The 25,098-nt window shown below is 40.8% G+C and overlaps 1 protein-coding gene across 1 annotated transcript in view; it reads right to left on the bottom strand.

Moving 5' to 3' along the window:
• Positions 1 to 17,846: 17,846 nt before the first annotated feature.
• The window catches only part of CXCL12 (C-X-C motif chemokine ligand 12), a 35,968-nt gene continuing 28,716 nt past the window's right edge, over positions 17,847 to 25,098 (bottom strand). The window contains exons 3-4 of the mRNA XM_063127408.1: positions 23,526 to 23,612; positions 17,847 to 18,335 (exon numbers count right to left, since the gene is read on the bottom strand). Coding sequence (XP_062983478.1) covers positions 18,320 to 18,335; positions 23,526 to 23,612 — 103 coding nt within the window. The 3' untranslated portion in view covers positions 17,847 to 18,319. The remainder of the gene's footprint in view (positions 18,336 to 23,525; positions 23,613 to 25,098) is intronic.

Here is a 25,098-nt window from a genome sequence, read left to right as displayed (position 1 = left end):
AAATAGGGCCACATTTATTAATAGATTTGCAGAAAGGGTAAACCTAAGTGGGCATCTTCGCTAATCTGGCCTTATGCTGTTGTTTTATTGGACAAGACATTCGTGGCCTGAGAGTGGCACCTCAACATTTGCCATCACCCCAGCTTCCCCTTCCATGTCACCCCCCCTTGTGCTGCAGGGCTCCGAGTGGGTGAGGAAGGTTGGCCTCAGAGGTAACCCTTATCACTGCCAGCTGAGCCGCAAGGCTTGCAGCTGGGGAGACTCAGGCATTACCTATCACTGCAATGATACCTCTGAATGCTCACCAACCCTAACCTGCTCAAGATGCCTGTACATACCTGCCACAGGGAGTGACAAGCCTCTTGTTTAGTCATTCTCCCCACATCTGCACAGGATCACATCTGCAGGCTCTTCTGCCGATCTAGCAAATAAAGGTCATTACCACAGTCAGACAATTGTGCCCTGTCTGTCCTTATAATGCTCTCGCCACACTTCTACAGATGCTGAGTCTTGGGGACTCCAATCCCCATGTTTAAACAATTCATTGCAAATTTTCAACTGTCTATTAACTTTTGCAGGGTAATGGCAGCTGCCGTTAGCCTATTGTGATTGTAATTATGCCATTTACAGCTAAAAAGCATTTACTTCAACAAAAATTGCAGCCATAAAGTGCTTGCTTCTACATAAGTTACAGCCATAAGCTTTACAGCTGTAATTTTCCCAAGAGAGGCTAATGGCAGCTGCCATTAGCATATCTTGCCTTGTGCAAAGCTGGAAAGATGCCCCAAGTGAAATCTGGAGGACATGCAGGTGAGGAGGGCGGGTCCACTGTGGACGCCATAGGTCAGATTCTTGGGAATCCAGCCTCATTGGAGTCCGCACTGAATTTCTTCAGCACCCCTGTCCCTGATGTCCATGCTGACTGAGAATTGTAGCCTAAAACATCTGGACTGTGCCAGCTTGGGAAAAGCAGGGGATAGAACATAAGTGCTTTAGAAGTGCTTTAGAAGAGACACATCATTTTTACTGCTGGGAGCTGAAATTCAGAACATCCATAGGACTACTTTATGCCCACCCCACCCCTACCTTAGAACAGACACATCTTCTCACAGCGCACTTAATACCACACTACACATTTCCTAACTCGTTACACATTTTGCTTCAAAAAATGACATGGTTTCATCCAGGTTCAACCCACATTATATAGTAGTACAAGTATGACTATCCATCAAACTCCTAAGCCCCGCCCACTGACAGGTGCCCCTCCCCTTTTTAGACCGGATGTCCTGCCTTAGACGGAAGTCCCACCACCGGAAGTCCCACCTCTGGAAAGAGTGGTCACATGACGTGGATCACATGACACCCCTAGATTGATATTTCGATCCGGATTGGTCTTGCAGGGTGCACGTGGTCCTGTAAGGCCAACCCCCTCGCTCTAGATGAGTATAGAAGGGATCCCCCATTTTGCCTGCCCAGACAAGTTTTCCTGCATAGGGAAGATGGCGAATCCAATCCCCGCCGGTGGATCTTCACCAGTTCCTCCACAGACACCCTTGAGGAATCAAAACAGAAAGAAAGGGGTGAGTCGTGCTTCCACATATCCTCCAGAAGACAGAGAAATTACACAACCATCTTAGAATATTATAAATAATAGTTCTGATGCAACAATGAGTAAACCCTCATCTTATCTGCTGACATCCCTGGATCTTCAGCCCTAAAAGCCGGAGCTGATTCGGTCTTCCTCATACCCGCCAACTGAGAGTTTACCATCATCTGTGTACCCATCAGAGCCAAATTCTTTTCCTGAAACCTCACAATGGGCCGATTGGAGAATAGATTGTACCGAGCAATTGTCTGATGCAGAGTGTGATTGTGGCTGTGATTTAAAAAATGTGCGCCTAAAGGTGGAGAAGTACAATGATGAAGCTGTGGATGGCGGGAGCCTTATGAAATCGGTTCTACCATCTGAAGAGATAATGGAGCAGGAAGATCCTTTTTTTAAAAAATTTTTTTTTTATTTTTCTACAATACTTAAACATACACATTTACATTTTCACATAAAAACAACAACAACAACATACTAGATAATGTTGAAATGTTGAATACATAATATCTTATCTTAACAACATAATCAAGATTAACATACAAGTGCACCCCCCACCTCGGGATCTCATTCCTGATTCCAGAATCTCATACTTCCTTCTGCTGGTGGTTTCCCACTTCCTTTAGAAAACACAAATATTAGGAACTGTTTCCAAATTCCTTCAAAATCATTTGATTTAGCTATACCTCTTCTCCATTTAATATTACTTGTCAATTTATCATTAATAGCTATATCCCATACTTCTTTATACCATTCTTCAATAGAATATTCCCCTTGAATCTTCCAGTTCCTAGCTACAATCAATCTTGCTGCAGTCAACAAATTCGTTATCAGTTCCTTAATTTCCTTTTTACATTTAAAATCATCTTCAAATAGTGACAGCAATGCAACTTTTGGTGTTCGTTCTATCTTCATTTCCACAATTTCTTCAATCTCCAAAAACACCATCTTCCACAATTTCTGAACATAGTTACATTCCCACCACATATGCAAATACGTTCCTTTAACCCCACAACCTCTCCAACAATTTTCTGATTGCTGATTGTTTATCTTATTCAATCTAACCGGAGTTAGGTACCACCTCCATACAATTTTAAAATAATTCTCTTTTATTCTTACTGACATATTTCTCAACGCTCTTTGTTTCCATAATCCCTCCCAACCCTGTTGTCCTATTTGTACCTTCAAATCTGTCTCCCAAACCATTTTACCCGAATTATCCACCGTCCCTTTCTCCACCAATATTCTGTATATTTCACTCATCAACCCTTTTAACACTGTTCTTTTCTCCCTTTCATTATCTTTCTTAACTATTAGTTCCTCAAACTTTGTTAATTCTCTACAATCTCCATTATCTCTTACCCACTTTTTAGTCCACTGTTCTAATTGCCTATAATTTAACCAAGTTAATTTTTTATCCTTCAAAACCTCTTCCATATCCTCTCTTGTACTCATTCCTCTTAACCAATCCCTTAATTTCATTTTATTTTTTTCTATTAAAACTTTACTTAATCTACTCTTTAATTCCTCCGGGAAATTCTTCAACATTATTACCGGTGACAAAGGAGAGCTGCTTGGAAGCAGCTCCCCTTTATATTTACTCCAAATTTCCCAGTGAGACCTCAAAAGCGAGTTATTTATACTTTCCACCCATTTTTTTTCCCTTCCATAAAAAATACATTTTCCAAATTAGTCTCTATATTACTCGTAATTTTTTCTTCCATCCAATCTAATTCCCCTAATCCTGTAATTGCCTCCACTATATATCTTAATCTATTAGCTACATAATATAATTTAATATTCGGGAGACCCAATCCTCCCTTTTTTTGGCTCAAATACCATTTACTTTTATTTACCCTCGCTTTCTTATCACCATTACAATAATTATTTATAATCCTTTGCCAACTTTTTAGCTCTAATTCTGAAATTTTTATTGGTAGCATCCTGAACACAAAATTAATCTTTGCTAAAATCTTCATTTTTATTAATGCTATTCTTCCAAACCAAGATAAATTTAACCTTTTATATTTTTCCAATTTTGCTAAAATCTCTTTTTTTTAACACATTTAAATTCTCTTTCTCTAAACTCTCTAGCTTCTGCGTAATTTTATTCCCAAATATCTAATCTGATTCTTAACTCTCATTTCTCTTCCCTTTTCTTCCCAATCCTTCTCTTCCTTTTTAGTATAATTAAACAACATCAATTCTGATTTAGACCAATTTATTTTTAACCCCGTAATATCCTCAAATTCTCTCAGTTGCTGTTTAATTCTCCCCATCTTCTCTATTGGATTCTTTAACGTCAACGTGTCGTCTGCAAACATATTCAATTTAATTTCTTTCATACTACCTATTCCTTCAATCTCCTCATCTTCTCGTATTGCATTCGCCAATAATTCCATTACCATTACAAATAGGACTGGTGAGAGCGGACATCCTTGCCTTGTCCCTCTGGCTAGTCGTATCTTATCTGTCACACCATCATTCACTACCACTACAGCTGTATTTTGAGAGTATAACTGTTCTATTATCGCTTTAAATTTATTTCCAAACCCCATTTTATTTAAAACCATCTTTAAAGCTTGCCAGCTCAAACAATCAAAAGCCTTAAAAATATCCAATGCCAGAATTCCCGCTTTAACCCTAGACTTATTTATCACCTGTATTACATTTAATACTCTTCCCACTAAATTAGACATCTGTCTACCTGCCACAAATCCACATTGGTCCTCCCCTATGTATTTCTCTATAACTTTATTCAACCGCCTTGCTAAAATAGTTGAAAAAATCTTAGCATCTTGGTTTATTAATGAAATAGGTCTATATGAATCAGGGACAGTCAAATCTTTATCTGGTTTTGGTATTAAAATTATTAATGAATGTTCCCATGATTCTGGCGTTCTATCCCCTTCCAATATGGAATTATACAAATTTAATAATTTTGGTACTAAAATTCTTTTAAAAACCTTATAATATTCTGGACCTAAACCATCTACCCCCGGTGATTTACCCGGCTTCAAGTTCTCAATTACTTCTTCTACTTCTCCTTGAGTTATTACCTTTTCCATTAACTCTTTATGCTCTATTTTTATTCTCTTCTTTATATACTTTTCTATATAAGCTTCCAACTTTTGTTTTTGAATATCCTTTCCCTTATACAATTCTTGATAAAACTCCTGAAAAATCTTTACTTTATCCTTCATTGTATGACAATACTTCCCTTGTTTATCCTTCAAAATCCCTATCCCATTCCTGGCCTTTTCTTTTTGTGTGAGCCTGGCAAGCAATCTAGAATTCCTATTACTGTTTTCAAAATACTCCCTTTTCATATATATTAAATTTTTTTGAACCTCCTCTAAATTTAAATTTTCTAATTGTTTTTTCTTTGCTTGTATTTCTATTAATTTATATTTATTTTTATATTGCCAATAATCTTTCTCCATTTTCTTAATCTCTTCCTCCAATTGTTCCTGCTCTGCTACTTGTTGCCTCCTTAAATTACACATTTCTCTAATACATATCCCTCTTGATACTGCCTTCATGGTATCCCAAACTACTGCCCTTGACGTTCCTCCCTTCTCATTAATTTCCCAAGCCTCTGTCAATTCTCTTTGCATTTTTTCTACCACCTTATTATACTTCAAAAGTTTTGTGTTTAGTTTCCACCTAAACGTTTCCTTATAATTCTTTTTAACTGTAAACTCTAAACTGTTACCTTTATTACCCCCATTCCCATTTTACATACCTTACTTGCAAACTCTTTTGAAACCATTATATAATCTATTCTAGAATATGTCTGATGAACTGAGGAGGAGTAAGAAAATCCCGAATTCGATCCATTCAGTAAATGCCAACAATCTACATAATGTTTATGTTCACGATATAGAGAGAAAGGCAGAGTTGCCACTTTTCAAAAAAGGGGATCATGTGCAGATTTCTAAATGCAGGGGGGGTCTTTGCTAAGGGTTATGAACAGAATTTTACCACAGAGTTATTTATAGTGGATGAAGTCATCAAAAGAGCAAAGAGACCTGTATATCTGTTAAAAGATTATGAAGGAGATGCTGTGCTGGGAACCTTCTATCCTGAAGAATTACAAAAAGTGAACGCCAGGGTGGATAGGACATACAGGATTGAAGAAATCTTAGCAACAAAAGGAAGGGGTAGAAGAAAGTGTCACCTAGTTAAATGGTTAGGCTGGCCTAGCAAGTTTAACAGCTGGGTGAACGCTTCTGATCTACGTGAACCTGTATAGAAGAAGTATGGGTGATCAAGGGTTTTACATTACCTTGCCCAGCAACACCTGTGCTTCAGCTTTTCCAAACAACAAGAGTTCCGCATACACTATACAACTAGCAAGAGCTCTGGATCTCCAGGGCTCCTGGGAAGTGGGGTTAGCTGAAATACAGTATCCACACACCTGGGAGACACTAACTACCTGAAGACGATTTGACATTTCTAACAAGGAAAATATGCATCATTTAGTTCTGTGCAATGGTTATTATGCAGACATCCACGAGTTGATTGAAGCGATGAACAAACTTATATATAGGGGGGATAAAGTGGTCCTACAGTACGACTCTGTGACTAGAAAAGTTAGTCTAAACCCTGAAGAAAGTTTTATCTTTCAATGTGATGCAGAGTTGGCCCGCATATTAGGCACGAAGCCTGGTATGCCAGTCAAAGAATTCCCTTTTCATGCTGACATTACCCAGGGTTTTAACACCTTATACATGTACACAGACATTGTGGAGCACCAGATAGTAGGAGACTATTATGTACCGTTATTGCGTTGCGTACCCGTGAGTGGAAAGAACAATGGTTGTGTAACCATTGGTTATGACAAACCACACTACCTGCCTGTAATCAAGGATCACATTGACACCATCACCATTGAAATAAAGAACGACCAGAAAAAAAATGTAGCATTTTGTTTCAGTAAGGTGTCTGCGAAGTTGCACTTTCATCCCCGGAGAGCCTTTGTATTTTAAAAAATGGCTATTCTGAAAAGCTATGGTGATCCAACCGTTTATAGGAATTATTATAAGGCACAGGCTGGCTATGCATTGCCTGGTTACCATGGGACCCCTGTTATGTATGGTGCAGGGCTTGGTGGGATTTTCAGAAGCCTTTTCCAAAAAGCTATACCCCTTTTGTGAAGGGGTATAGACATCATTAAACCCCATGCAAAAACCGCTGCACATAATATTACTAAAGACATGGTATACAATGTTGCACAAGAGGTTTTGAACAGAGTGAACACGCGAACGCCACAAGATGGATCAGGGTTGATGTACATTAAAAGGCTGCACCCTCTAAAAAGAAATGCCTCACGGGTTAGATTGGTTGGACCACCCCGCCCCCTTAAAAGAAAACGACCGAGAGGAAAGAAACGTCTTATGGACAAACACCGGCATGCAAGATCCTCGCGTTCATACAGAAAACAACCTCTAAAATTCAAGAACCTATGAAAAATGAAATTACACCATTAATCAGTACATTACAGAGCTATTCTTTGGCAGAGGCTATCCAAATTTTCAATAGGGTTATGAATGAGGAATTTTCAGATGGAGTTATAAATGTTGGTAGAATCTTGACTATTTTTCATTTTGCAAAAATGCTGATCGAGAGTCTACAAGCACATGGCACACACATGACAAGAGAGGACATGGAACATTTTTCTACATGTGTTAGTGATTCCACATGCCTGATCCTCAACACCCCCAATAAGCATCCATTGTTTGGGCTGTATCATCTACAAGAACCCCCCAGCATTCAGGGAATTACATAACAAGTGTATGTGCCTATTAAAACATTTCAAAATAAAAATAAAGATGAAGAAATATAAGGAGCATTTCTCTTAATTTATAGCACAAACCTAGCCATCTCTACTCAGAAGTTAGGCCCAACAAGTTCAATAGGGTTAACTTTCAGGAAAATAGATATAAAGCAGTTTTTAGGACAGGAAACCATCTACAAGAACCCCCAACATTCAGGGAACGAATACTCACGTGTTGTTGGTGTTCTGTATCTGCAGGGCAGGATCAGGAAAGAGCCTACCCCGTGCAGCGCTTTTTATAACCCCCTTGTCTGGGGAGTCTTCTATAACGATTGGTTCCCCTTGGGAGAGTTTCTAATTGGTCTCTGGGTACACCATGTGATATAAGGCTTCTCCCACTCCACCCCACCCTCCCTACCCATCCAATCACGGGTTTCCCTCGGGAGAGATTCTAAAATGGATTAGGACCCATATGGGGCTTCATCACTTTAGCATAATCGTTCATCACATGGGCCAGCATCCCAGAAGATTGGGGGATTTGCAATTATACCAATATACCAAAACAAAGCCAAAAAAACAACAACACGACCCTGCAAATCAATCTTTTTAAGTATAATTAATAAATTGTATGCCAGTCAAGTTCATGAAAATATTCTAGAAGACGAATAGGCAGGTTTTAGGGCTGGGCGATCTATTATTGACCAAGGCTTGGTTCTCCAACAGCTGATTGAAAAAACATGCATCAAAAGTTAGAGGAGCTCGAATAGGCAGTCTTTTATTGATTTTAAATCAGCCTTTTGACCTAATTTCAAGAGAGAGGTTATGGGGAAAATTTGAGGATACAGATATTGATCCCAGCTTTTAATGGGTAAAGCAAAGCTGTGTGCATACAAAAAGTTTTGTCCTCTTTAAGCCACACAGTCAAAGTTTTTGCGTTCAGTGTTGGGTGTCCCAAGTTGTGTTCCAGAGGTATAGGATTTATTACTGGCTGAAAGCTTATTTTCTCTCCCAGAGGGTCTGACCCCCACACACATTAATTGATACCTTCCAGACAAAAATGGAAAACTACGCTATATGAAAAAAACAAAAACAACAGAGACTTCTGGGCTTCTCACCAAACACCCTGGTTGGTCATGGTTATGGAAAAAAGCTAAAATGACAATTCAACAACGTTTTTTGGGGATATGGTGTTGCAAAATATCTGATGGACTTGAATATTCCTAAAATGTAGGAAAGCTTTCACTCTAGCCAGGTTTAACGTTCTACCTTCAGCCCTTTTGGAAATATACCCTACCAAGAACTGGTATGTCCTTGTGAGATGGGTGAAGTGGAAACAGCTAGAATCCTCAGGGTACTCTAAAAGTGGCTAGTTTTTGTGCGGCTGCCATAAGCCATCAGAAAAAAGGCTGTTTATGAATTTTATTGTCTGTTGGGGCTTTTAATATTATAGTGTTGGGTGTCCCAAGTTGTGTTCCAGAGGTATAGGATTTATTACTGGCTGAGGTTACTTCAGGTTACACAATATGGGGGGTTCTCAGAACCACTGGTTCTTGCATTTTACCTTCTAATCAAGATTCAGGAGATTATAATGATTAGTTTATCACCTGGCCGAGGTCACCTTTTAAGCATCTTAGAATGTCCTGAGAACAATGGATCGTCATGGAAACCTTTTAATCAAATTCAGGACATTTCCCCATCACCCACCCAGACTAGGAATCTCAAAATAAGGGTTTTTCCCAGACCTAAAATAAATTATTATTTTTAAAACATATTTAATTTGTGCTATCTACATCGTGGCATGAAACACACAGATATCAAAAGTAGGGGTGTGCACGGACACCCCCCCCGATCCACTTCTCTTCCAGATCCACAATTTGTGGATCGGGCCACTTCGCTCCGCCCCGCTCCGCCTATAGACCGGTCCGCTCCGCTGCGGAGCTCCGGATCCGGATCGGAGCTCTGCTTTTTCCCCCCACAATAGGTTTGCATTGAAATACAAAAAAGTATACAACGTCTTTTCTGTTAAAGTTAGAAAACTCACATTTGGCACCATGACACCTCATGGAAGTATACACATGCATGCCAAGACTCAAGCCAATACCATCATCCCCTGATTTTTGGGGAATTTATGAAAATCGAACACCCCATTTGCAGATATGGGCTGTTCTCTGACATTTTGACAGATAAAAAAAATTGAAGCAGGCACCCCCACAGATGCCATCTAGAGCCACATTCATGGCAAGACTCAAGCCAATCCCATCATCCCCTGATTTTTGGCGGGGCTTAAACCTTTTAACTCACCCCAAATAAGTCCCATGCTACAACTACGTCAATTTGCACGTCAGAAACCTCACGTTTGGTCCAATGACAGCTTATCCTTGTGTCCACATGGACACCAAGTTTCAAGCCAATCCCATCATCCCCTGATTTTTGGGGAATTTATGAAAATCGGACACCCCAGTATCTCAGGGATTTAAAGCTGCAGACAGCTCAATGGGGCCATTTCAAAGGAAATCCCAACATGCCATGAATTGGGGAGTAGATAAAGCTAAATATGAATCTTCTTCCATACTTGAAAAATTGATTTGGAACTTCCAAAACTCTAAGTGAGTGCAGGAAGGACTTCTCCCCTGAGTCAAAGCAAGACACACACAAACCATCCCTGCGAGGCGAGCAGGGGAGGAGGGAGGGAAGGCAGGCAGGCAGCAGACATTTCTGGGGGCATAAGGAAGTGGGCCAAGGATAGTTTCAAAGCCAGTAATGCATATAAAATGGAATAAATAAATAAATAAATAAATAAATAAATAAACAAACAAAGGAGGGGTGGAATTAAAAGCAGCAGTGTTGCTGAATAAACAACAAGAATATATTTTTTTAAAAGGCTATATCTGTCTTTTACCAGTAAGAGGGGAGTGGACGTGCCCAGGGGGAGGGGGAATCATTGGTGCCAATTTGACTGTCCCTGTCTAGGGAACAGTCTTTAAGAAGCAAATTTCACTTCAACTCATGATACGCATTCTCTCCACAGGTTAACCTTTGGAGGGCTCTGATGGCCCTCCAAGGACAGGAGAGTGCACTGAGCACATCCACATGCCCTAGGAGAGCTCATCCACTTGCACCACATCTATTCCCATGACTGGAATATAGCAATTGAAGGATATAACTTGTTCAAAAAGAACAGAAGAAATAGAAAGGGAGGTGGAGTTGCACTATATGTTAAAAATACCTATCCCTGCACAGAAATACAGGCGGATGAGATTGGGAGCCCCGTCGAGAGCGTCTGGATTAAAATAAATGGGGCTAGGAATAAAAAGAATATGATAATCGGAGTCTACTACCGACCACCCAATCAAGGAGAAGACGAGGATGAAACTTTTGAGAAACAAATTGCCAGTGTTTCAAGGAAGTGTGATGTAGTAGTGATGGGGGACTTCAATTACCCTGATATCTGTTGGGAGACCATTACTGCCAAAAGCGGCCCTTCCAAGAAATTCCTGACATGTATGGGTGATAACTTTCTCCTACAGAAAGTGGTGGAAGGAACTAGAGGATCGGCAATCCTTGACTTGTTATTGACCAATAGGGATGACTTAGTGGATAAAGTGGCAGTTACAGGAACTCTGGGGGAAAGTGACCACGTCATACTTGAATTCTTGATTATGAAGGAGACAAAAGTCGAGCGTAGCCATACACGTACTCTGGATTTTAGGAAAGCTGATTTTAATAAACTCAGAACTATAATAAGTAAGGTCCCGTGGCAAGGGAGCCTAATGAGAAAAGGAGTGCAGGATGGGTGGGAGTATCTAAAAATATGAAATTTTAAAGGCACAGTTACAAACAATTCCAACAAGGAGAAAAGATAGAAGACAACAGAGGAAACCAATGTGGCTCCACAAAAAGCTTATTGATGAACTGAAAACAAAAAGGGATACATATAGGAAGTGGAAGGAAGGCCAGGCTACAAAAGAAGAGTACAGACAAGTGGCGCAGAAGTGCCGAAATGGCGTCAGGAAGGCTAAAGCTGTGAATGAGCTGAGATTAGCGAGGGATGCTAAAAGCAATAAAAAGGCTTTCTTCAGATACGTGAGTAGTAAAAGACAGAGGAAAGAAATGGTGGTTCAACTGCTTAATGAGGATGGCAAATTGATAACAGATGACAAAGAAAAGGCTGAAGTGCTCAATTCCTACTTTGCCTCCGTCTTCTCCCAAAAGCGGGTCTATGACCCCCCTGGAAAAAGTGAAGCAGAAGTTGAGGGGGCAGGATTGCAGTTTGAGATTGATAAAGAAATGGTCAAAGAACACCTAATTTCCTTGAATGAGTTCAAATCTCCAGGGCCCAATGAACTGCATCCAAGAGTAATGAAGGAGCTAGCGGAAGAACTCTCAGAACCTTTGTCTATTATCTTTGCAAAATCATGGAAGACGGGTGAGGTGCCGGATGACTGGAGGAGGGCTAACGTTGTCCCTATCTTCAAAAAGGGCAAAAAGGAGGAACCTGGGAACTACAGACCAGTCAGTCTGACATCCATCCCTGGGAAAATTCTGGAGCAGATTATAAAGAAGTCAATCTGTAAACACCTTGAAATCAATGCAGTGATTACTAGAAGCCAACATGGATTAGTCAGGAACAAATCCTGTCAGACTAATTTGATCTCATTTTTTGATAGGATAACCTCCCTTGTGGACTGTGGGAATGCTGTGGACGTCATATATCTTGACTTCAGCAAAGCTTTTGACAAAGTACCACATGACATTCTGATTAACAAACTAGCTAAAAGTGGGCTAGATGGAACAACTATTAGGTGGATCCACAGTTGGCTACAGAATCGGACTCAAAGAGTACTTATCAATGGAACCTTCTCAAACTGGGGAGAGGCAACGAGTGGGGTGCCGCAGGGCTCAGTCCTGGGCCCAGTGCTCTTCAACATTTTTATTAATGATTTGGACAAGGAGGTGCAGGGAACGCTGATCAAATTTGCAGATGACACCAAATTGGGTGGGATAGCTAATACCCTGGAAGACAGAAACAAACTTCAAAGTGATCTTGATAGGCTGGAGTGCTGGGCTGAAAACAACAGAATGAAATTTAATAGGGATAAATGCCAAGTTCTACATTTAGGGAATAGAAACCAAATGCACAGTTACAAGATGGGGGACACTTGGCTCAGCAATACTACAAACGAGAAGGATCTTGGAATTGTTGTAGATCGCAAGCTGAATATGAGCCAACAGTGCGATAGGGCTGCAAGAAAGGCAAATGCTATTTTGGGCTGCATTAATAGAACTATAGCTTCCAAATCACGGGAGGTACTGGTTCCTCTCTATTCGGCCCTGGTTAGGCCTCATCTAGAGTATTGCGTCCAGTTCTGGGCTCCACAATTCAAGAAGGACGCAGACAAGCTGGAGCGTGTTCAGAAGAGGGCAACCAGGATGATCAGAGGTCTAGAAACAAAGCCCTATGAAGAGAGACTGAAAGAACTGGGCATGTTTAGCCTGGAGAAGAGAAGATTGAGGGGAGACATGATAGCAGTCTTCAAATACTTAAAAGGTTGTCACACAGAGGAGGGCCAGGATCACTTCTCGATCCTCCCAGAGTGCAGGACATGGAATAACGGGCTCAAGTTAAAGGAAGCCAGATTCCGGCTGGACATCAGGAAAAACTTCCTGACTGTTAGAGCAGTGCGACAATGGAATCAGCTACCTAGGGAGGTTGTGGGCTCTCCCACACTAGAGGCATTCAAGAGGCAGCTGGACAACCATCTGTCAGGGATGCTTTAGGGTGGATTCCTGCATTGAGCAGGGGGTTGGACTCGATGGCCTTGTAGGCCCCTTCCAACTCTGCTATTCTATGATATGATTCTATGATTCTATTCAGTTGTTCCCCAAAGTTAGGGTGGGTAGCAGTGCTGTGTTTCCTATCTGTTAGTATATGATTTCAGGTTGTGTTTGTGCATTTGGCGGAGCTACTGTTTTAAAAAACACTGGGAAAACTCCATTCAGAGTAGAAAGAGAAGTTTCCCAGAATCCCGTTTTGCCTATCCCCTAATCCAACTTTGGGATCATGTGATCATGACCGGGAGTTGACTCTGCCCCTCAGCCCTTCGAAAAGGTACATTTTCCCGCTGTTTTACCCGATTTTTAAAAAAATTCTAGCAAGTGAACCGCAGCACGCAGACAGATGAGAGTAGGCTCAATATGACCCCCAGCCAAGACTCTCTAAGCTTAAAAAACAACACAGTTATCCCCTATTCTTTTCCGCAATGCAATCCTATGGGCGAATTTTTTCCAAAAAAGCGATCGGATCGCGCCGCGAAAAGAGAAGTGCTCTGCGTATGGGCGCTTCTCTTCGCCGTGCTTCTACGGGTCCCCGGTCCACTTCTACTCCGCCTCTGGGCAAGGCGGAGCAGGCCAATTCACTTCTCTGCTTCTAATCAGAGCGGAGCACATCCCTAATCAAAAGTCTTTTTTAAAAAACCCATTAGAGGTTGCTTTTATTGTGAAAGTCATTACATGATATACAGCATTGTGATGGCTAGAACATGTCTGATTTATGTCTGTACATATTCTTCTGGATTTTTAAAGATTCATAGAATCATAGAATCATAGAATAGCAGAGTTGGAAGGGCCATCTAGTCCAACCCCCCTGCTGAATTCAGGAATCTACCCTAAAGCATCCCTGACAGATGCTTCTCCAGCTGCCTCTTAAAGGCTTCTAGTGTGGGAGAGCCCACAACCTCCCAAGGTAACTTATTCTACCGTCGCACTGCTCTAACAGTCAGGAAGTTTTTCCTGATGTCTAGCCGGAAACTGGCTTCCTTTAACTTGAGCCCGTTATTTCGTGTCCTGCACTCTGGGAGGATCGAGAAGAGATCCTGGCCCTCCTCTGTGTGACAACCTTTTAAGTATTTGAAGACTGCTATCATGTCTCCCCTCAATCTTCTCTTCTCCAGGCTAAACATGCCCAGTTCTTTCAGTCTCTCTTCATAGGGCTTGGTTTCTAGACCCCTGATCATCCTGGTTGCCCTCCTCTGAACATGCTCCAGCTTGTCTGCATCCTTCTTGAATTGTGGAGCCCAGAACTGGACGCAATACTCTAGATGAGGCCTAACCAGGGCCAAATAGAGAAGAACCAGTACCTCACGTGATTTGGAAGCTATACTTCTATTAATGCAGCCCAAAATAGCATTTGCCTTTCTTGCAGCCATATCGCACTGTTGGCTCATATTCAGCTTGCGATCTACAACAATTCCAAGATTTTTCTCGTTTGTAGTATTGCTGAGCCAAGTGTCCCCCATCTTGTAACTGTGCCTTTGGTTTCTATTCCCTAAATGTAGAACTTGGCATTTATCCCTATTAAATTTCATTCTGTTGTTTTCAGCCCAGCACTCCAGCCTATCAAGATCACTTTGAAGTTTGTTTCTGTCTTCCAGGGTATTAGCTATCCCACCCAATTTGGTGTCATCTGCAAATTTGATCAGCGTTCCCTGCACCTCCTTGTCCAAATCATTAATAAAAATGTTGAAGAGCACTGGGCCCAGGACTGAGCCCTGCGGCACCCCACTCGTTGCCTCTCCCCAGTTTGAGAAGGTTCCATTGATAAGTACTCTTTGAGTCCGATTCTGTAGCCAACTGTGAATCCACCTAATACTCTAGGATGCAATTCATCGGGCCGTGGAGATTTAAACTCATTCAAGGAAATTAGGTGTTCTTTGACCATTTGTTTATCAATCTCAAACTGTAATCCTGCCCCCTAAACTTCTGCTTCACTTTTTCCAGGGGGGGTCATAGACCCGCTTTTGGGAGAAGACCGAGGCAAAGTAGGAATTGAGCACTTCAGCCTTTTCTTTGTCGTCTGTTATCAATTTGCCATCCTCATTAAGCAGTTGAACCACCATTTCTTTCCTCTGTCTTTTACTACTCACGTATGTAAAGAAAGCCTTTTTATTGCTTTTAGCACCCCTCGCTAATCTCAGCTCATTCAGAGCTTTAGCCTTCCTGACGCCATTTCGGCACTTCTGAGCCACATGTCTGTACTCTTCTTTTGTAGCCTAGCCTTCCTTCCACTTCCTATATGTATCCTTTTTTGTTTTCAGGTAATCTCTAAGCTTTTTGTGGAGCCACATTGGTTTCCTCTGTTGTCTTCTATCTTTTCTCCTGGTTGGAATTGTTTGTAACTGTAATTTGTAATTCCACCACCATCTGGTCGTTTCTTTCCAAGTAGCGAGAATACAAGTCTTGAATTTGCTCAAATGTTAAACCCCTAGAGCGCTGTTGAATAAAAAATATACAGTGGTACCCACAAACCATTGAATCTGGAGTAACATTCTAAGATGCTTAAAAGATAGCCTGAAGTTACCTCGGCCAGGTGATAAATCCTGTCATTATAATTTCCTGAATCATGATTAGAAGGTAAAATGCAAGAACCAGTGGTTCTGAGAACCCCCCGTATTGTGTGACCTGAAGTAACCTCAGCCAGTAATAAATCCTATACCTCTGGGACACAACTTGGGACACCCAACACTGTAATATTAAAGACCAACATTCAATCAGCTGTTGGAGAACCAAGCCTTGGTCAATAGTAGATCGCCCAGCCCTAAAACCTGCCTATTCGTCTTCTAGAATATTTTCATGAACATGACTGACATACAATTTACTAATTATACCTAAAAAGATTGATTTGCAGGGTCGTGGTTTTTTTTTGGGGGGGGGGGCTTTGTTTTGGTATATTGGTATAATTGCAAATCCCCCAATCTTCTGGGTTGCTGGCCCATGTGATGAACGATTATGCTAAAGTGATGAAGCCCCATATGGGTCCTAATCCATTTTAGAATCTCTCCCGAGGGGAACCCCGTGATTGGATGGGTAGGGAGGGTGGGGTGGAGTGGGAGAAGCCTTATATCACATGGTGTACCCAGAGACCAATTAGAAACTCTCCCAAGGGGAACCAATCGTTATAGAAGACTCCCCAGACAAGGGGGTTATAAAAAGCGCTGCACGGGGTAGGCTCTTTCCTGATCCTGCCCTGCAGATACAGAACACCAACAACACGTGAGTATTCGTTCCCTGAATGTTGGGGGTTCTTGTAGATGGTTTCCTGTCCTAAAAACTGCTTTATACCTATTTTCCTGAAAGTTAACTCAATTGAGCTTGTTGGGCCTAACGTCTGAGTAGAGATGGCTAGGTTTGTGCTGTAAATTAAGAGAAATGCTCTTTATATTTCTTCATCTTTATTTTTATTTTGAAATGTTTTAATAGGCATATACACTTGTTATGTAATTCCCTGAATGTTGGGGGGTTCTTGTAGATGATACAGCCCAAACAATGGATGCTTATTGGGGGTGTTGTGGATCAGGCATTTTATTTAATGCTTTATAAAACAGATCTTTTGCTGTTCTTTCTTGGTTTCCTGTCCTAAAAAATGCTCTATACCTATTTTCCTGAAAGTTAGCCCTGTTGATCTCGTTGGGCCTGACTTCTGAGTAGAGATGGCTAGGTTTGTGTTGTAAATTAAGAGAAATGCTCTTTATATTTCTTCATCTTTATTTTTATTTTGAAATGTTTAAATAGGCATATACACTTGTTATGTAATTCCCTGAATGCTGGGGGGGGGGGGGGGTTTCTTGTAGATGATACACCCCAAACAATGGATGCTTATTGGGGGTGTTGTGGATCAGGTATTTTATCTAATGCTTTATAAAACAGCTCTTTTCTTGTTTTCCTGTCCTAAAAAACTGCTTTATACCTATTTTCCTGAAAGTTAACCCTATTGAACTCATTGGGCCTAACTTCTGAGTAGTGATGGCTAAGATCAGGTATAGTTTAAAAACATTTTTATTTTCAAACAGGCAACAGCAGCCATTTTACAGCGAAATAACAGTTGTAGATATTTAAAATCTTCAAGGTGTAGAGGGGTAACCATGGTTTTTTGTCTTCGAATTCTTTTTCCTGCAATATAATACATAAAAACTGTTTAAAAGAATATAAAATAAATACAATATTAAAATAACCAACAGTGCATCTTTTAAAATACTCACCCAGCCATCATTTTCAGCTAGCCAATTTTCCAGGCCCTTCATAGAGTCACTGACACATGTAGAAAAATGTTCCATGTCCTCTCTTGTCATGTGTGCCATGTGCTTGTAGACTCTCAATCAGCATTTTTGCAAAATGAAAAATAGTCAAGATTCTACCAACATTTATAACTCCATCTGAAAATTCCTCATTCATAACCCTATTGAAAATTTGGATAGCCTCTGCCAACGAATAGATCTGTAATGTTCTGATTAAGTCAAAGTCAAAGTTTGTTTATTTCGGTCATAGACCAGCACAACAGAAAACATCATCACAATAATATTAAAAACCCCAATATACAATAAAATACATACATTTGTCTGGATTGTGTCCACAGTGTCTGCAGGAAAGTTTAATCCTTCCCTCCCCTACTTGTAATCCCCCCCCAAAAAATTCTCTGCATACCAAAAAACAATAATAAAAGAGATTGGTGACATTGAGGACTTTTTTAATTTGGCATTTGAGGGGATTTTGGAGAAATTCCAGTGAGGTTAAACCTCCCCTCCATAGATGCTGTGGATCAGAGCTCCTTATGCTTACTTTTAAGTAAAGTAAAAGGCCACAGAGAGCTGCATGTTACAAGTGGTTTGACCCTAAAGAGTATTTTTTTACCACTTAAATGGCTTCATATGACTTTCTGCTGTTGGCATGAGTGTTATGTAATAAATCAAGCTGAATCAGACATTACTGCTACATCACATAGTACTAGCAGACGCTTTCTGGGCAAAGAAGAGAATCAAGTGCATGAGGCGTTGCTTTGTGCTGTGTGATAAAGATGATTCTTTATCATAATTCCCTAATAGTGAGATATTTGCTCTCTGGCTTCTACAGTGAGGCATCCTGTAGACAGGTACAATGCTCGCCTCTTACATCTTGACTTTCCTGTTGATAAAGAACAGAGTGAGATTCTATTAAGGAATGTGTCGATTGAAACATGGTAAAAAACAAACTGCGAATTCTAGATACTGTGGCCTATGACGATCGTAAAGGATGTGTGTTTGCCATTGCCATTTATAAAACATGAAGCTCTCTATGGGGAGCTGTTGTTGGCCAATCTCAATTGGGTTTGCATAGAAGAAACAGGGGCCTTAGCTAGACCTAAGGTTTATCCCGGGATCGTCCCGGGGTCATCCCTGCCTGCTCCCAGGATATCCTGTGTGTCATTTACATGAACAGGGATGACCCCGGGATGATCCCGAGATAAACCTTAGGTCTAGCTAAGGCCAGGGTGGACACTTTGGCATGGAGCTGAACTTTGTATTGTTTCATGCCTGGATAGCTCACTACTCTGAACAATCTATCCCATAAAACACTGCCACTCTATTTGTCCAATCAAAATTCAGGTTTGCACAAGACACTTGGGAAGGTGTGAAGTTCTAGGGAGGAAGAGCATACCTAATCAGAAGCACTTCCTTTTTATTTATTTATTTATTTATTGCATTTTTATACCGCCCAACTGCCGAAGCTCCCTGGGCAGTTCACAAAAACTAAAACCATTCAAAGTATAAAATAGTATAAAAATGTGATGTAAAATACACATTATAAACTGATAAAAACATACCATACATGATTAAAACATCTTTAAAACATTAAAACATCTTTAAAACATTCTAAAATTTCATTGGATAGGCCTTATTATTATCCAGAAGGTGCAATGCAACCATCGCAAGAGCTGAGGCAGGAAACATACTGAATCCTTTGACTACAGCACTATCTCCTCCTGATGCCTGCTACAGCTCTATTCAAGCATTTCTCTCTTAATTGCATGAAGCCAGTAGGGCCATGCACCAGCCCTTCCACATACACCAGTCCACATGTTGGGGAAGGTCTGAAGGTTGTAAACCTGCATGACACATGAACACATGTTACAGTTCATGGAGGAAACTATGCACATTCCACAGGCTTCACCCTGGTATGTTATGTGATGATGGGCGTGAGATGATCATCCATGTGAGAAATGCCTGAACCAATGCTGGAAACTTACCTACCAGGAACAGGCTCAATAGATGCAGATGCAGTCATTCTCTGTGGGCTGCCACTAGGTTGTGAGGCTTTGAATGGAGAGTAAGTTTGAAAAGAGTCCCAAACTCAAAAGTTTGAAAAGGCAAGCAGGCAAATAATTATATATCTAAGCGTGTGCCTGAGAAACTTACAGCCTGCCTCACATCTCTCATGGAGGAAGGGGCAAACTGATAACTGTTTGTGACTTACCTGGGAACTTTAAGCATGACTTTCAATGAAAAAAGCTCTGAGTAGCAAAACACTGAGCAGCAAAACAAGCAGCCCTTTGGAGCAAGCTGATCACCAGCACCCTTTCCATAGTCTCTTCCTTATTATCTAGTAAGAGACATCCCAAAATGGTTCCTGGTGTAATCTCATTCACCTCAGGTTGCATACTCCAAGGAAGGGTGTAGAACTTCCATTAAATTGTCATTTCTGCCCTGTTATTTCTGTAGCTTTCTACACTGCTATTATCTAGCTTGCTACACTGCTATTGTTATTATTATTATTATTATTATTAATTTATTTATATAGCACCATCAATGTACATGGTGCTGTACAGATTACACAGTAAATAGCAAGACCCTGCCGCATAGGCTTACAATCTAATAAAGTTGTAGTAAACAATAAGTAGGGAAAGAGAATGCAAACAGGCACAGGGAAGTGTAAACAGGCACCGGGTAGGGTGAAGCTGACAGTATAGGGTCAGAACAAACTTAATATTTAAAAGCTATAGGGAAAAGAAAATTTTTTAGCTGAGTTTTAAAAGCTGTGATTGAGTTTGTAGTTCTCAAGTGTTCTGGAAGAGCTTTCCAGGCGTAAGGGGCAGCAGAAGAAAAAGGACGAAGCCGAGTAAGGGAAGTAGAGGCCCTTGGGCAGGCGAGAAGCATGGCATCAGAGGAGCGGAGAGCACGAGCACACCATGAATGCCTGTGATAATTCTGTGTGCAAAGAGTACATAAGCCACCATCCACAACAGCAGTTCTAGGCAACAATAACTCAAGAAGCCTAGCAATGCTGTGTTGATTTAGCAATCCCTTGTTTGAATTGAGGCCCAAGTAAATTGAAGCAAATTTACTTGAGCTCCGCTTCCTGCACCTGAAGTACTTCTGATCCCTGAAAGTGTCAGCCACAATATGCTGGTAGTTGTAAAGTTTCCACAAGATTCTTTTATGTGTGTTGTAACCGATTAACACGACTACTTCTCTGGAATTGGTCACCACCAGGGAGGGAAGGCATTTTGCCCATACACAAGTCTCTCTCTCTCTCTCTCTTTCTTCCCCTCCCCCCTCATTTTTTATTAGTTCACTCATTCCAGGATCATTTGCAACAGAAGGTGCTGGTGGTGGTGGTCACCCCATTTTTGGTCACCCCAGATTCCTGGCCTTCATTTTCCACCCTAGTGTTCTTACCTTCAAGTTCTGAGGTCTCTTTAGAATGCCCCTTTGCCGGCGTGCTGAAAAGGTTGACATTCATACTGCTATTGACATTTCTGCTGAATGTTTGTCAAGTGTGTCTAGCAATAATTTCAATAACATTTAACATAATAATAAGATGAAGTTTCACAATAAGCCACTATGGGTTAATTCAACTCTGGGGCTTCAAGAAGTGTGCTTGCCACCATTTAGAACAATCCATGGAATAGAACAAGCCTATTAGAAATGGTGGCCAGTGCACATCTCAGAGTCCAGCAGGTGAATTTAATCTGTGGTGATGTGCAAACCAGGTCAATGACTAGAGGTATAATGGCTCCATTAAGGCATGGGGGTAGGCAGAGCTCCTCTGCTACCTTAGACTACCAGATTCCTGTCCTGACCTTCAGGAAATGGGGGGAAACTGTCTCTTTTTGGTTGTCAATCACCTTGCACACTTTTCCAACTCTCAGTGTTTGCCGTAACTCACAAACAACTTTGCCATGCATGTGCAAAAGAGGGGAACTCTGTACATGTCCCTGATCCATCTGAAGCCTTTTATGGTGTCCCCATCTTCTCCCCCATCAGGATGAGCACTGGTGCAGGCATAGTGCAAGACTGATTGAGGAATACATTCAGTCAATTCAGTGGGGTGCTCCACATTGCCTGGATAACATATACACTATACTCAGTCTCCCCAGCCAATCAGGCACCAAATGGATTCCTTGAAGAAATGGGTGTGAAGGAAGACATTCATAGACAATTCTCCCTTCCCTCTCATTTCTTCATAGAATCCCTTTGGTGCCTTTGGATGGGAGAGGAAGTAACAGGAACTAATAGATGGCCATTGTTTTCTCACATTTGAGCAGAACAGCAGCAGCAGAGAGAGGAGAAGATGTTTAGTGTCTTGATTTCTAGTTTCTACTACTTAAGTGAAACTTGCAAGTTGCAGATGAGTGTGTGCTTTCCCCATAGTAAGTGCATAGCAACTGCATGGGTCAGTAAGAGAAAGGCAAGCAGGGTTACTGAGCAATAAGCTTATTTCCTGGCCGGAAGCTTTCACTTCATAAAGAAACCAAGCCCTGACCTTTCCATAGCTGCATCCCTGCTACATTTTAGCATAGACAACTATTAAGAGGCACAGTCTGAGAAGTTGAAACAACTTACAACAGCTCATCTAAAAAGCATTTTTTTATTTCAGAAAAATAAATTTTCATATACAGTTGGTCTTTTATAATTTTAAAATAGCCACTTTTATTGGTGTGTGGGTGTGTGTAATATATGCAATACAATTTTAGTATAAGTGAAAAACAGAAGCTGTTGATATTGATACATTACTGTAACTGTCAATTTAACATACAGTCATTTTGGGGCAAGGCAGTTTTTATGGCTTTTTACACATGACTGAAGTGTACTCAAAAAGAAACCTCCTTAGTATTTGGTGGAAATTCAGTTCTATGCAGATGGGCAAAATGGTTCATTGAAACAGATTTCAAAGGCACCATCCATCAGGGATGTTGTTCACGCCCTTTTGAAATTGAGCTTCTATACTCAGCATGTCCAATAGGCAACATTCACACAGCAGCAGTGCAGTAGTCTCTATAGCCCGTCATGGTCAAGTATGTCAGACACGTGTCAGCTGTTACTGGAATAGGTTTATCATACCTGACATATTTGGTGCCAATTTCCTGCATGCACTGCTCAAAATAAAAATATGAAGAAGTTCTGTTAAAATTAGAATTCATATGATCACTGGGGAGCTAAAAGAATTCCAGCAAGCTCAGCAAGACATTTTGGGTCCTAGAGCAGCTGGAGAAAAACATGCAAAAGACATAAGAAAGGTTGTCTGTGAGACCAATATTGGCCCATGACTGACATGCTACATTTGCAGTGCACCTTCTGATTCTAATTGCACACTTCCACCATCCTTCCGCAGGTACTTAAGCATTTTCACTGCAGTATCCAGATTCATCTCCAGGGAAAGAGAAAACAAGAAGGGCAAAAGTGAAAATAAATCTCAAGTAGAGTTCTATGGGCTTATCATGAAAACCTGTTGCATGCTAATAAAGACGAGAACTTGAAAAAGATTCTATCTATCCTTGGCCCACACTGCTGTCCTAAACATTTTCTTCAAGATTTGTCTCATTTGGCACATGCTAAGCATTGAAGAAACCTCTCTCCACTACTTTAAATTCTTTTTTACCTGAGGGATTTATCTGCAGCCACCTCTCCACAGCACACGACACATGGACCTGCTTTTTAGCAGTGCTGGTGAAATTTTTAGCAGTGCTGGTGCAGCACTAGTGCAATTGACCTTCAGTGTTGAAATATTGGGTCAACCATGTGTTCAAATTGAGGTGAACTTACATAATTTATGTTCCTTTTGAGAACTGTTCTGGAGGTAACTGAACAAGCTTGCTTTGTCAGGGCCCAACAACATCCTTATCTCACTAGTTCCAAATATTGAAATATCTCTTTGGTGGCAGACAGGAAAGGCCCCAAGCTTCTAAATGACTGTGCAATATGAAGATTACCCCCAAAAGACTTCAAGTGAGAGAAAGGCCTGTTTTCATTGAAAAACTGATCCATCTGGTTAGACCTAGCCATCATGCTTCACCCAGGATGCTTTAGCTGGCAGTCCTTTTTCCTCTTGGCTTACTTGTGTAGATATTTCTCCAGATATTCATGAATCCACTTTAACTTGGGATCAATGCAGATCTGTTTGTTGCTATTTTTCAGTCTTGCACTGCCAAAAAGAGGAAAGAATTGCAGAATAGGAAATAAAACTCTGAATAGGAGAAACCACTGCTGAATTCTGCTCAGTTCTTTGAGAAGATGCAATAAAGAAGGCCTGCTTCTTATTACATTACATAGAGAAACAAATAAACATTTGATTTTGATAATGTCATATCCACACTTATTAGGGCTCTGAATTAGCTTTCAATAAAGCATAATTCCAAAGTAAACCTTCTCACTTTGGAGATATTTGAATTGCTTTTGAATCAAAGAGACTGGTGCAAACCGAAACAGACTGATCCCAAAGCTTGGCACCCCAATTAGAGAGTATCCTTTAAAAAAAACTTTTGTATGCCCAATCTGTAATTTTTGAACCTCCTTCAAGTTCTGCAACTTCTCCATAAAAAGAAAAATCACACAGGGGAGAGTGGGAGATAGAGAAAGGAGGAATGCCATTTTGTAACTGACAGCTCTAGCTTTCCATGAAGGAATGACTCTCCAATTCCAAACACTGTACATTTGGAGGACATTTGAGGAACATTCCAAAGCTGTTTTCTGTTCTTTGTGATGGTTTGTCTCTAGTGGGGGCAGCACAAAGGGCCAAACAGTTTGAAAACCACCACTAACTGGTATATGGCCTTCCACTGCTGCCTGTAACATGGGTTGCTGACACCAAACTCATTGATCAGGTATGTGGAGTTGCATCGAGTCTTCACAACTTGAATTATGCTTCTCCAGCATTTCTTCCCTGGCAGCACAGAACAGGGAGGACATTGTCCTGCTCTTAAATGTGATACATGCTGGCAACATATCATAGGATCTATGAGTTCTGTCAGGCAGCCAGGTATCATAGGAAGGTTGTGGGCTCTCCCACACTAGAGGCCTTCAAGAGGCAGCTGGACAACCACCTGTCAGGTATGCTTTGAGGTGGATTCCTGCATAGAGCAGGGGGTTGGACTCGATGGCCTTGTAGGCCTCTTCCAACTCTGCTATTCTATGATTCCATTATTGGGAATCCCCTCTGAGGGAAAAACTGTGGATGAATTAAAAGTTTTGTTAATAAAACATCCAAAATTTAATGGTGCTGGTGAGGTAACCACAGAAATAATGCTCTCTCATAGCCATGAGTTTTTAAGCTTTCAGTGAGAGAAACGGCAGGCTGAGATGAAACAAAAAGAACCGGAACTGTTACAAAGGGGAAAGGATAGAGAAATAGAGTTTTTTAAAATTACAACAAGCTGACAAACAAAAAGAAAAGGAACTGGAACTGGAATTCATAAGAATTAAAGAAAGAGAAAAAGATAGAGAACAACAAATTTCAGAAATTGAGAGATTAAAAGACAAGAAAGAGATCAGGTTTTGGAATTAGAATGTAAACAATTAGAAAAGTCTAAACAAATAAGATGAACAGAAAAGAAAAGACAGGGAGAAAAATAAACCTCCTAAAGTTACTCCAAAAGATTTCTCAACCTATGAAATGGGTGGGGATCCTCAAT

Source organism: Elgaria multicarinata, chromosome 5 (assembly GCF_023053635.1).
Source record: "Elgaria multicarinata webbii isolate HBS135686 ecotype San Diego chromosome 5, rElgMul1.1.pri, whole genome shotgun sequence".
NCBI classification, from domain to species: Eukaryota; Metazoa; Chordata; class Lepidosauria; order Squamata; family Anguidae; genus Elgaria; species Elgaria multicarinata.
The sequence above is the reverse complement of the archived record's forward strand: the minus strand, read 5'-3'. Positions and strand labels throughout refer to the sequence as shown.